The 13,950-nt window shown below is 53.6% G+C and overlaps 1 protein-coding gene across 5 annotated transcripts in view; it reads right to left on the minus strand.

Annotated features, from left to right (window-relative positions):
• The window catches only part of GGA1 (golgi associated, gamma adaptin ear containing, ARF binding protein 1), a 24,929-nt gene extending 11,025 nt beyond the window's left edge, over window positions 1-13,904 (minus strand). For 4 of the 5 annotated variants that reach the window (XM_064283567.1, XM_064283566.1, XM_064283569.1 and 1 more), the window contains exons 1-7: window positions 13,719-13,904; window positions 9,916-10,000; window positions 7,258-7,333; window positions 6,169-6,267; window positions 5,077-5,200; window positions 4,554-4,654; window positions 3,763-3,843 (exon numbers count right to left, since the gene is read on the minus strand). In XM_064283567.1, coding sequence (XP_064139637.1) covers window positions 3,763-3,843; window positions 4,554-4,654; window positions 5,077-5,200; window positions 6,169-6,267; window positions 7,258-7,333; window positions 9,916-10,000; window positions 13,719-13,761 — 609 coding nt within the window. In that variant the 5' untranslated portion in view covers window positions 13,762-13,904. The other variant, XM_064283568.1, reaches the window with a different exon arrangement.
• Between the last annotated feature and the right edge of the window lie 46 nt (window positions 13,905-13,950).

Here is a 13,950-nt window from a genome sequence, read left to right on the forward strand (position 1 = left end):
CCATCCAGAAGTCAGTGCTGTCAGCGACAGCATAATATCCACACGCCTAAAGCCCAGCTAATACGACTATTACTCAAATTTACGCACCAACCACTAAGGCCAAAGATGAAAAAATTGAAGATTTTTATCAACTTCTGCAGCCTGAAATTGATCAAACATGCAATCAAGATGCATTGATAATTACTGGTGACTGGAATGCAAAAGTTGGAAACAGGAAGGCTCAGTAGTTGGAATATATGACCTTGGTGGTACAAATGCTCCTGGACATGGCATGACAGAATTTTGCAAGACCAACGACTTCTTCATTGCAAATAACTTTTTTCAATAACATAAACGACGACTATACACATGGACCTTGCCAGATGGAATACACAGGAATCAAGCCAACGACATCTGTGGAAAGAGATGATGGAGAAGTTCAGTATCATCAGTCAGAACAAGGCCAAGGAATGACTGGGGAACACACCATCAACCGCTCATGTGCAAGTTCAAGCTGAAGCTGAAGAAAATGAGAGCAAGTCCACAAGAGCCAAAATATGACCTTGTGTATATCTTACCTGAATTTAGAGACCATCTCAAGAATAGATGTGACTGAAGACCAGACGAGTTGTAGGATGACACCGAGGACATTATGTATGAACAAAACAAGGAGTATTAAAAAAGACAGGACATGAAAAAAAAACAAAACGGATGTCAGACTCGGAAACTTGCTGTTGTACACAGAGTAGCTAAAGTGAATGGAAGAAACGATGAAGTAGGAGAGCTCAACAGAAAATTTCAAAGGGCAGCGTGAAAAGCCTAAGTATTATAATGAAATGTGCAAAGAGCTGGAGTTAGAAAACCAAAAGGGGAGAACACGCCTGGCATATCTCAAGCTAAAATAACTGAAGAAAAAATTCAAGCCTTGAGTTGCAATGTTGAAGGATTCAACAGGGAAAATGATGATGCAGGAAGCATCAAAAGGAGATGGGAAGAATACACGGAGTCACGGTGCTGAAAAGAACTGGTCGTCATTCAACCAGTGCAGGAGGTAGCATACGATCAAGTAGTGAAGGAAGAAGTCCAAGTGGCACTGAATGCATTGGTAAAAAGCAAGGCTCCAGGAATGGATGGAATACCAACCGAGATGATTCAACCAACGGGTACAGCGCTGGAGGTGCTCACTCGTCTATGCCAAGAAATTTGGAAGACAGACACGTAGCCACCTGACTGGAAGAAATTCTTACTTGTGCTCATTCCAAAGAAGGTGATCCAACGGACTGTGGAAATTATCACACAATATCATTGATACCACAGGCAAATAAAATTTTGCTGAAGATCATTCAAAAGCAGTTGCAGCAGTACATTGACAGGAACTGCCAGAAATTCAAGCCGGATTCAGAAGAGGATGTGGAATGAGGGATATCATTGCTGATGTCAGGTAGATCTTGGCAGAAAGCAGAGAATACCAGAGAGATGTTTACCTGTGTTTCACTGATATGCAAAAGCATTTGACTGTATGGATCATAACAAATTACGGATAACATTGCAAAGAACGGGAATTCCAGAACACTTAATTGTGCTCATGAGGAACCTGTACGCAGAGGAAGGGGCAGTCATCTGAACAGAGCAAGGGGATATTGATTGGTTTAAAGTCAGGAAAGGTGTGGGGCAGGGCTGTATCCTTTCACCATGCTTATTCAGTCTGTATACTGAACAAGTAATCCAAAAAGCTGGACTATACGAGGAGGAACGGGGCATCAGGATTGGAGGAAGACTCATCAACAGCCTGCATCATGCAGATGACACAACCTTGCTTGCCGAAAATGAAGAGGACTTGAGGCACTTACTGATGAAGATCAGACTACAGCCTTCAGTATGGATTACACCTCAACATAAAAAAAACAAAAATTCTCACAACTGGGCCAATAAGCAACATCATGATAAACAGAGAAAACACTGAAGTTGTCAAGGATTTCATTTTACTCGGATCCACAATCAAGAGCCATGGAAACAGCAGTCGGGAAATCAAACAACATCCTGCATTGGGCAAATCTGCTGCAAAAGACCTCTTTAAAGCATTAAAAAGCGAAGATGTCACTTTGAGGACTAAGGTGTGCCTGACCCAATCCATGATGTTTTTAATTGCCTCACATATATTCGAAAGCTGGACAATGAATAAGGAAAACTGAAGAAGAACTGACACCTTTGAATTGTGGTGTTGGCAAAGAATATTGAATATACCACGGACTGCCAGAAGAACAAACAAATCTGTCTTGAAGAAGTACAGCCAGAATGCTCCTTAGAAGTGAGGATGGCAAGACTTTGTCTCACAAACTTTGGGCATGTTATCAAGAGGGATCGATCCCTGCAGAAGGACATCATGCTTGATAAAGTAGAGGATCAGTGAAAAAGAGGAAGACGCTGGATGAGACAGACTGACACAGTAGCTGCAGGAACGGGCTCAAGCATAGCAATGATTACGAAGATGACACAGGGCCGGGCAGTGTTTGGTTCTGTAGTATACAGGGTCTCTACAAGTCGGAACTGACTCGACGGCACCCACGTTTATATGTAGTGTATGTTTAGGAACACACACACACACACACAAAACTCAAAGGCCACTGCCATTGAGTTTACTCCAACCCATATCGACCCTATAGGACAGAAGAGAACTGCCCCATAGGGTTTCCAAGGTTGTAAATCTTTACGGAAGCAGACTGCCACATCTTTCTCCCACGGAGTGGCTTGGGTTTTGAACTGCCAACCTTTTGCTTAACAGCCAACCACTTAACCATTGCGCCACCAGGTCTACACACACACACCCCCAAAAAACAAAACTAAACCCAGTTATCCTCGAGTCAATGCTGACTCACGGCAACCCCATGTGTGTCAGAGTTGAGCTATGCTCCAGAGGGTTTTCAATGGCTGTGGTCTTTGAGCAGTGTACGGGCAGGCCTTTTTCTGAGGCACCTATGGGTAGATCTAAACCTCCACATTTTGGTTAGCAGCTAAGAGTGTTAACCGTCTGCACCACCCAGGGACTCCACGTTATATATACCAAAAACTCAAACCAAACCCAATGCCATGGAATCAATTCCAACTCGTAGTGACCCTACAGGACAGAGAAGAACTGTCCAATAGGGTTTCTAAAGAGCAGTTGGTGGATTCAAATAGCTGACTATTTGGATAGCAGCCGAGCTCTTAAATACTGCGTCACCAGGGCTCCACATTAAATACGATAAGGCCTAACTTATTATTATTTTTTTTATTCCTAGCTGTCTGAGATACAAGACAGAGCTCATGGTAATCTGGCCAAGCACGCCATGGTCTGCATTCTGGAGACCAAGCCCACAAAGGCCGGCTGGCATCAGGATGGGGCAGAGCAGTCCTGGGAGAGTGGTGGCTCTGAGGCCAGGGGGAAAGTGGGCGAGAGGAAGCCACGCTCTGGGGGAGGTGGGGGTTCCCCAGCCCAGCAGCCCTCCCCATCAGGAGGCTCCCTTCAGGGCTGTTGGGCAGGATGCTGGGGCAGTTTTTACAGAAGAGGCAGTCTGCCCCCCAGAAGCCATCAGGGCAGAGGCTGAGGGTGCTGGGACGTTTTCCCCTCCGCACAGTATCCCTGGCCTTGCTAGGTAGGGTCCCTCAGAGTCAGTTAGCTCCTCTTCTGTGACGGCCATTAACTGGGTCACTGTAGGGTTCCTCACACACACACACCCCCACCTTGGTGGCCCTGCTCAGTGTCCCCATCCCGCCGCCTCCCTGTGCTATGGACTCAGCCATCACCTCCTGCACCATCTCCTTGATAAGCTTGTTGGCCGCTCGGAGGTCCTCAGGGTGTGAGCTCTTCAGCAGGCGGGCCAGCATCTGCAGAGAGAGAGCGGGTGGAACTGTGAGGGCAGTGTTGGGGCGAGGGCTCGGCCTGGGCTCAGGAGACGGGGGCACATTTGGCTCCCCATTTCCTGGCTGAGGGACCACAGCCAGTTACTTAAGTTCCCTGTGCAATGGTGAGAATTTTCTGACACCTGATGGGTGACCATAATGACAAGAGGACACTGCATATCAAGTGCTCCCACAGTGCCTGAGGAAATCAGCCCTCAACAGGCTGGCTCAGGACATTACTGTTGCTAGAGAGCTTTCTGGAAGGATGTACAGGAAACTTAACAGCAGTTCCCCTCTGGGGCTGGGACCAGTGAGACAGGAGCTTTTACTTTTTATCTTCTCTCCTTCTGTGCTGTTTAATGGCTTACCCATAAGCACGTGCTTCTTTAACAAAAAACTAATAAAATTATTGTTGAAAAGGTCAGACAAAGACATGAAGATCTGTAACCTCCTGGTCAACCTATAAAAAGCCTCGAACCGCCCCAGGGACACCCTCCTGCATGTCTGTGGGGACAGTACGGGAAGGACCCGGCACGGCACTGGGCACATGGCAAGTGCTGAATACGCAGCAAGCCCCCACCACTGCGGCCCTGCTCAGCGCACGCCCCCGCTTGGAGGGCCGAGGTCAGGGCAGCCAGGGGCTGGGTCACAACCCCGGGGGCCCTGGCGGCCCCGTCGTCTCTTTGGGGTCTCACCTTGGATTTCTCCTCATCTTCAAAGATCACATTCTTGGGCCGTGGAGGAGGAAGGGGGAAGGTGGCATCTTCTGGAAGCTTGGGGTCGGACTTCACGATCCCTGGAATAGACAGGTGGTGGGAAGGCTGGCAATAGGGCCCAGGCCCGGAGCAGGGGTGGGGGGATGGGGGCAGGCAGGAGTAAGGTGGAAGGTGGAAGGTGATGTCAGACTCTCTGCAGCACGCTGGCTTTTGACCTTGGTGGGCCAGGGCCTGCTACCACCCTACCAGGTCAAACTGCTGTGTGGGAGAGGGTTTGGGCACCCGCCACTCTGAGGGGAAGCATGACCCAAATCCACCTTGCCTCCACCCAAGCTAGTCTCAGGCAGAGCCAGGTAAAGGCCCCGCTGGCAGTATGGTCTCCTGGAGAAGAAGGGCAGGCCCATGACCTTGTTGGCCCAGGAGCCCCTAGAGCTCTGGAGCCCCAGCTCAGGGAAGAGGTGAGGAAGGCACAGGTCACCGTCCCACCTTGTGGGTGTCTTACCCTGTTTCTTCAGCATCTGATAGGCCTCTGCAATCTTCACCTCCTCGGGCAGGCCTACTGTCCAGCTGTAGAGGAGCTCCAAGACCTTGCTCTTCACCTTCTCCGACGTCCGAGAGCCCAAGTACTTCAGGGTGGAAGGGGAGGGGAGGCCTGTGACGCTGCCTACCCCCACTTACTTCAGCCCCAACCCCAGCCAAGCCTGGCTGCCTCCCAGGCTCCCTCGGAAGCCCTCTGGCCTACAGCTCCTCATGTTCCTACCCAATTAGCCTGGAGAAGGCCAAGTTCATTCACTTCCCAGCTCTGCCACTTACTAGCTGTGTGGGCCCCATGTCTCAGCTTCCCTATTTGTTAAATAGGAAGGATAAGAGCAGCAGCACAGTGAGGATGCAGTGTGCTGACACAGGGCAGCTCACAGCCAGCTTATGAAAGGAGTAACTGTGACCTCGGAAGGAGTCTGAGACTTCAGGGCTGACCAGGGAAGTGGCAGGCATGGAACTACTCAGCCCTGCGCCCCACTTACATGTTGTCCCAGCAACAAGCTGGGCTTAAGGAACCAGCTCTCTCCAGAGTTCCCTCCTGAGGGAATGGGGGGCCGGTGGTCATATAGCTGCCCTGGTTAAGGGCAGGAAAAAGGAAGAAGGGGATGGGCCTTACAGGAGGTCTCCTTGGGCTAAAGGCCAGAGCCAGGGGTGTGGTTGATCTGCTCCAGCAGTCAGGTCTGGGGCCTCAGCAGCCAAGGACACGAGGAGGCTCTCCTGCATGGGAGAGCAGGGTGACCCTCTCCAGAGACCCAGGTGGGCGTGGCAGGCCCGCCTGGGGTGGTACTCTCGCTAACAGAGCTGCCCAGGCTGGGGTCACTGTGGACAGCTGTTTGCATTTCCTGTAACCATCTCCCTGAGAGGCTCTGCAGCTGCCCTCCACCGGCCAGCCTGGAAGCCTCCTCCAAAGACCCATGTCCCCAACTCAGCTGTGTGAAGGGAACCAGGAGGGGTGATCCGTGTTGTGCTCAGTCAGATTCTAAGGGGGCTGAGGTGGTAGAGGGCCCAGGATGGGGGGCAGAGCAGGTCGGAGGCTCGACCTGGGTGCACCCACCTTGGGAGACACGACCTTGATGAGCTCGTTGAGGAAGCGGAACTTGCCCACCTCGTCGTGAAACCTCTTGCCGCAGCTCTTCATGCATGTTTCCAGCACCTGGGGCAGGGCAGGCATCAGGGGGCCTTGGGGGGCAGAGGAGGCAGCCCCCTCCCACACGGGCCAGGGCCCAGAGCCCGGGGATGGAAGGACCCGTGAGGATGAGAGGATTCTGAGGTCGACAGAGGACCCTGGGGCTGGTCACCTCCCCGGGGAAACAGGGTCATGGTGATCTGTGGTGCCTGGCAATGCCCAGCCTGCAGCACTGCGGCGGCCTCTCCACGGCTTGGACCACATCTGAATTCCGCTTTTACGCTATGTTCTTAATTTTTTTTTTACTTTTAAAGAAAACTTAAACAGGCACCATCCACCTTGGCTTTATCCTAAGGCACAGCTGTGAGATCACAGGATTGACGTGCATTTGGGGGAAAAAAACTAACACGTTCAAATGAACATGGAGTTATTAAAAGAACTGTGGATCCAGCACCACTTAAAATCAGCTTGTGCACCCTCGTCAGCACGTGGCCCACGCCTGAGGACCGCAGGCGCTGCCCCTTCTAGTCTTCTGCTATTGGCAACGCTCCAAAGCCTCGGGCCTGAGCCAGGCACCCACCCCGCCCCTGTGGGAAGGACAGTGCTGTCCTGTGTCTGAAGGACACTGATGGGCTGGACAGGCTCCTGTGAAGCACCTGGGGAGCTTGATAAACATGCAGATTCCTGGGCCACACAGGACACTGCGATTCAGGAAGTGCGGGGCCCCTTCGTGTAATGAGCCTCCTGGAGATCAGATGCACAGCTGGAGTGCAGACCCCTGGACCAGGTGACCTAGGGGGAATTCTCCCCAAGAGAGGCCCAACCGTGCAGGGTCTGGGGCGGGGCACAGCCTGCTTCTTGCCGTGGGCCCCTCAGGGCGAGCTGAGAACCCCAACTGGATACAGCTCCCTTAGGTTCTAATGAAGAGTCGGGTGGGACCCCAACAACCTCAGTCTTGGCCTTCCCCTGGTGCCAGCCACATGGTCCAGGGCCCCGACAGCCCCTCTCCCTTCTCACCGTTAGGGCCTGGAGGGCCTCCCACTCCTGCGGGGACTGGATCTTGTGTGCCAGCAGCCGGGTGGCAAGTGGAGGCCTGGGTGGGAGGAACGACAGAGGCAGAATCGCCATGGAGCCATGGGGTGCACCACCCCGGCGGCGCCCAGCCACTCAAGGAGGGGCGCTAACCCCGGACTTTAACCCTCCAGGCTTTTGCAAGGCAGATGCAGCCCAGCTTCCTTGCCAGATCAGATGGGGGCTGGGAGCTTGACAAGGAGGGCGGCAGGGCAGGCCCAGGCAGGGAATGCCTCCGAAAGGCATGAGTTCAGTCCCTCAGACAACTTTACTAAGAACTATGACATGCCACACTGAGCAAATAATCCGAGTGGCTGGACTGTATGAAGAACGATGTGGCACCAGGATTGGAGGAAGACTCTAACAATGTGTATTTGCAGACGACACAACCTTGCTTGCTGAAAGTGAAGAGGACCTGAAGCACTTACTAATGAAGATCAGAGACTACAGCTTTCAGTATGGATTACACCTCAACATAAAGAAAACAAAAATCTTCACAACTGGACCAATAAGCCACATCACTGAAGTTGTCAAGGATTTCGTTTTACTTGTATCCACAATCAACGCCCATGGAAGCAGCAGTCAAGAAATCAAACGACATACTGCATGGAGCAAATCTGCTGCAGAAGACTTCTTTAAACTGTTAATAAGCAAAGATGTCACCCTGAAGACTAAGGTGCCCGTGACCCAAACCACGGTATTTTCAATCCCTTCATATGCATGCAAAAGCTGAACAATGAATAAAGAACACTGAAGAAAAACTAATGCCTTTGAATTATGGTGTCGGCAAAGAATGTGAATATACCATGAACTGCCAGAGGAATGAACCAATCTGTCTCGGAAGAAGTACTGCCAGAATGCTCCTTGGAAACGAGGCTGGTGAGACTTCACCTCATGTATTTTGGATGTGTTACCAGGAGGGACCAGTTCCTGAAGAAGGACAGCATGCTTGGTAAAGTAGACAGTCAGCGAAAAAGAGGAAGACCCCTTGACGAGACAGACTGACGCAGTGGCCACAGCAATGGGCGCAAGCAAAGCAATGATTGTGAGGCTGGCGAAGGACCGGGCAGTGTTCTGCTGTGTTGAACATAGGGTCATTATGAGTTGGAAGCAACTCGATGAAACCTAACAACAACAACATGATGCGCCTCGACCTCGGCGAAAGGAGAGACAAGTACAGAGACAACCACAGTCTTCAAAGAGCCAGTCTGGGAGCAGAACGTGATAATGCGCCACAAGAGATGGACAGCTAGAGCTCCCTGGGAACTCCAGGTGGCAACGAACATACGTGGTGACATTGTCTACCAGATCATAAAAGGCCAGCCGCTGATGATATTAACAGCTGACACGTACTGGGCACTTACGATGTGCCAGGCGCCTCACAGGTATTTTCCCTCCGTAAGAGCCCTCTGAGGCAGGCAGCACGATCATCCCCACTTCCCACTGCAGAAACAAGGCTCAGAGGCTTCAGTGACTTGCCCAACGATACTCAGCTAATGTTGTTAGTTGCTGTCCAGTCTATTCCAACTTATGGCGACTCCATGTGTGTAGAGCACAACTGTACTCCATAGGGTTTTCAAGGCAGTGGCCTTTTGGAAGCAGAACACCAGGCCTGTCTTCCAAAGCACCTCTGGGTGGGTTTGAACCACCAACCTTTTGGTTAGTTGTCAAGTGCTTAACCATTTGTGCCATCCAGGCCGCCACTCAGCTAATAAAAAACCGAAACCAAACCCATGGCGATCGAGTTGATTTTGACTCCTGGCAACCCTGCGGGACAGAGCAGGACTGCACCCTAGGGCTTCCAGGGCTGTAATCGCTACACGAGCAGACTGCCACAGCTTTCTCCCTCAGGGCGGCTGGTGGGCTCCAACCTCCGACCTTTTGGTTAGCCGTCAGGTGCTTAAGCACTGCGCTGCCGGCTGGAATTCCAACCCAAAGCAGTCTGCCTCCAGGGTGCAGACATCACGCTATACGGCTTCCCCACATGGAGCCGCTGGACTGTTGAGGGGGGGAATGGAGGCATTTCCGGCAGAGGAAGCAGTATGGGCAAGCGCGCGGAGCTGTGCTCCTGAACTTCAGCCAGAGTGGGGAGCCTGCTGAGAATGCGGACCCCCTAGTTCCCCTCTGGAAATGCTGGTCCAAGTCTGGGCACAGCCCAAGCAGGTGGACTTTGACAAGACCCCAGATGATTCTAACTCAGTTCTGTTTTTTCCTTAGCAAAAGGCCTGCTGGCTCCTCCCAGCTGGGGAGCTTGGGGTTCTCCCTCTGGGGAGCTCTTGCCAACCAAGCCTGGCTGGGGGTCAGGCAGGCCTGAGTTTGATCACGCTCAGGAAGGACATTTCCTCTTTGTGGGATCTTGGGGCAGACTGCTGAGCCGCCAAGCCTCAGTTTCTTCATCTGTAAATGGGTCCAGAAAGGCCGACTTCAAAGGGTGGCACACACGTGGCGCTCAGGGCAATTCCCACTAAGATTATTAATTAGTGAACACGTTAAGAAGAGAAACCGGGTCTCCATCCACCCATGTCCCTGTGCCTGAGGCTGGGGCTGGTGCGGGCACAGCAATTTCTGCTGAAAATGAGAGCAAAAATGAGGGAGGCTGCCTACCCCTCGAAGTCCTCGTTGAGCTGCTCACAGAAGCCGTTGATGCTAGCCCAGTTCAGCTCCTTGTTCAGGGGGTTCGTGGCTCTGTCTGTAAGAGAAAGAGGGTCAGTGTGGTGGTGAAGGGATCCGTGCCCCCCCACCCGCGCTCCCCACCCCATGGTCACTGCAGTGGTTTGGTCAGCAGGTGGTGTGACTGAGCCCGTGAAAGGCCTCCCCTAGAGTTCTTGTCTCAAAAGCCTGAGGTCTGAGCGCTGATGCTTCACTGAGGGCTGGACAGATGAGCTCAGGCCCACTGGCTTCCCTGTGCAGCTTCTCATCAAAGGCCCCCCTTTTAGAGTCTGTGTCCAGGAGTCCTTCCTCTACGCCCCATCGCCCAGCCTGCAGCTATACCGCTCATTATGCCCTGCCCCTCTGATGCTACTCCTGAAAATTGTCCCAGCTCTCACGAATTTATGCTCAGAAGAGAACCAGTGGGTAAACATAAGAAGTCATGGTCCTGCCCGCTAGGAGCAGAGAGGCCCAGAAGTGGGCCAAGGAAAGCCAGGATTTCAATACAGTGACAGCAGGAGACACAAAGGAGCTACAGAACCGAGAGAGGAGACTCAGCTCAGCCTAGTGGCCCAGGTGGCTGCCTGGAAGAGGTAATACTCAAGCAGAGGCTGGAAGTTAGCCAAGCTGGGGATGGCATGTCTTAACAGCTCAGGGGCTGTGTGAGGAGAGAAGACTCAGGGGTAAGTGAGCCCGGGGCAGAGCACCAAGGGCCTTGGCAAGCAATGTGAATTTTATTCTTGGGCTGGAAAGCCCTTCTCCCCTCGGAGAGGCTCAGATATCGCCTCCTCCATGTAGCCTTCCCTAAGCCTTGGGTTCGGCCTGGGTGGCACTATGGGGTCACCACTCTCTTCTGTTTCCCCAGACCTGAACTCTGCTGTGGGCCCCCCCCATCACACTGTATCCTTTCTCCCCAGGAAAGTGTGTGAATGGATAAGGGCTCAGCTGCTGGCCAGCAGGGGTGGTGTTCTAGGGGGGTCTGAATCCAGGAATGGGAAGTGGCCAGGAATGGGGAGACAGGCCTCCAGGAGAGAGAAAGTAAACAAGACCAGATAATCACCCACAGCCCCTACCACTGGCTAAACAACCACCAACCTCCCTGAACCTCCATTTCCCCAGTTATACAGTAGAGTGCAATATGTATTCTGGATGACCAAATCCTTTCCGCCTGGTAAAACTGTGGGGGTAGCCATGGCTGGGACTTCGCCACCTCTCCACAGTGTCACCCTCTCCCAGGCAGCTCTGCTCATGCCTGAGCATCAAACCAGAGGGTTTGCAGGGAGTACAGCCCAGGAGGTGGGACATAGCAGGGTTGTGGACAGGAGGCTGGGGACCCAGCAGGTGGCATCTCACCATTCATGGGCCCTAAGCTTCGGCAGTAAACTCTGGTAGCATAGTGTTTAAGAGCTACGGCTGCTAACTAAAAGGTCAGCAGTTCGAATCCACCAGGCGCTCCTTGGAAGCCATATGGGGCAGTTCTACTCTGTCCCATAGAGTCGCTATGAGTCAGAATTGACTCGACAGCAACGGGTTTTTAGCAACGAGTTAAGCTTTGGCAGGGGGCTGGGGCCCTAGGATCCCAGAGCCAGGCAGCCATTCGCTGAACTCATGTTTATTTATTCAGTAATATTTTTGGGTGCCAATGATAGAGCAGTTACCAAGACAAAACCCTTGCCCTCCTGGAACTCACAGCCCAGCAAGAAAAACACTGACTATTCAGATGAACAAATAAACACAGAATACTGTATACTGCTGCAAAGTCCTACAGCCGAGAAAAACAGAGCAAAGAGAAGGCTTACAAAGCGCTGAGGGGGGTGCTTTCTGGGAGGGCCCTCAGAGGTACGCTGAGCAGAGGTCTGAGTGAAGCATTTTACTCTGAGTACAAATCTTTGTTCAGGAACCCTGTAGAACTCTCCAGTCCCTCCGAGAAATGATGCCCCTGCTGACTGCGTCGGGGATGCCAGGAATAAGCCCACCCTGGGTAAGGATGACCCTCTAATCAGCCTCCCAACACAGTGTCCCCAGAGGTGGGGACATCAGTCTGGAGGGACAAAGAAGAAAATGGAGCTGGATCTTTCCCACTTGATACCTAGCTCGGGGACCCTAAAAGAGGAAGTCCCTTAAAGTGTCAAAGACATGTGAGTCCACATGAGGACGGAGAAGCTGCTAGAGAGGGTTCCGGGGTCAGGAGTGAGCACTGGCGTAGTGGACGTCAGCTCTCTCCCCGGCATCTGGCACAGAGGAAGGGCTTCTGGGTCCAAGGAGATCAGATACTTCCCTGGCTCCCGCTCTTCCCTCTACTGGTGGGGGTAGCTTCCCTGGCAGGCAGCAGGGAGAGCAGCCTGGGAGGGTGAAGGGCCCAGCCAGTCTCACAACAGGGTGTGACTCTACCCTGTTACTCCATGGTGATGACAATGTCACCATTTACTCCATCAGAACCCACTCTTTGCCTCCAACCACCGAGAGGGGACAGTTTTCAGTCTCCATCTATCGTGGCCTAGCCCAGGCCAAATCCAGGTGTCCTGGATTGCTGCCTCCTTCTCTGATCAGGTTCTCAGAAAACCCGCCTTGCTGTTAAAACTGTGACTGTCTTGTAATCCCTGGTGCTCAAGTGCTGTAGGCTGTCAGAGCAGCCTGCCGACGCCCCTCCTCCACCAAGTTGCTGAGACTCGGACACTTGGGGCACTTCTGAACGTTCTCAATGGCCGCTGAGTGCCTCCTTCCTCCTCCCCCCTCCAATGGCTAGACTGGCTCTGGAAAGTCCCTGGAGGCCTGTGGTTCTGGGGCCGACCTCGGGGTTCACCTCTGCTAATGACTGACTGGCTTAATAGGGGCTGGCCACGGTCCCAAACCACTATGTGCAGCTCCCGCCTGGATCCATGGGGCTGGGCTGAAGTTTGACCCCGGGGCTTCCCTGAAGCCCAAGACATGGGCCCAAAGGGAGGTACAAACTTGGGAACCAGCTGTCCGCACACCAGGGAGAAGTCAGGCAGCACTTTTCAGGGACAAAGTTCAGGAATGGGGTTGAGGGACGTGAGGGTCATCAGCACTGGAGGACCGGGAGCTCAAGGGGAGGGTGTGGGGCTCTGAACCTGAGTAGTGTTAAGCTGTGTCTGAAGAGGAACAAGGATACGGGCGCAGGACCTTTGGAGGAGCTCAGCTTAACTGGGAAAGGAGTATCTGGGCGGTGCAGAGCCTCAGAGGCTAGACTGAGAGTAGTGATAGGCACCCCGGGATTGCTCCCGTAGTCTGAGCTGGGGGGATCTATCTGATGGGTCCTTCCCTCCTGGGTAGCTGCAGACGTGAAAAGCAGAAGGGAGGAAGCCACACCAGGCAGGGCCGGAAAGTGGCGAACTACGGGTCCGAGGTGCAGCCCCGGGGGCCGCTCACTCGTTCTCTCCCCGAGCCTAAGGGAAGACCTGGGGGCGCTCCTTGGCCGAGCGAGCTAAGCTTGAGAAGGGTGCTCCCTCCGTTCCGGAGATTCTGGGCGGCGCAAGCAGCTAACTGCTTCCCCGGGGGTCGCGGCCCCGGGATCAGATGGGGGTGGGAGGCGCCCGCTCCCACTCCGGGTCCACCCGGCCGGCAGGGGTCTTCCCCGTCCCCAGGGTCCAAGGAGTAGATTTGGGGAATTGCCCTTCCTGGGCCGGGGGCGGGGCGTGAGGAGGGGGCGCCCCGTACCCCGCCCCCGCCGAGAAGGGGCCCGCCTCGTGCCCCCGGTTCCGGTTCCGGTCCGGCCCGCGCCCCGCCCGGACACTCACTGATTCGCGCCTCCAGAGTCTCCGGCTCCATCTCGGGCTCCATCCTCCACGGGCCCCCCGCCTCGGCACCGCCCCCCGCCCCCGCAACTCTCGCGGGACCTTCTCGTCACCGCCCTGCGTCGATTAAAGGGGCAACGTCCGCCGCGACGCGCGTGAGCGGCTCTCCTGATGGCTCGGTACCATCGAAAGGCGAATGAGCACGCCTAGAGCGTCACCTCTTCTACCCCCTCCC

Source organism: Loxodonta africana, chromosome 4, assembly GCF_030014295.1.
Source record: "Loxodonta africana isolate mLoxAfr1 chromosome 4, mLoxAfr1.hap2, whole genome shotgun sequence".
NCBI classification, from domain to species: Eukaryota; Metazoa; Chordata; class Mammalia; order Proboscidea; family Elephantidae; genus Loxodonta; species Loxodonta africana.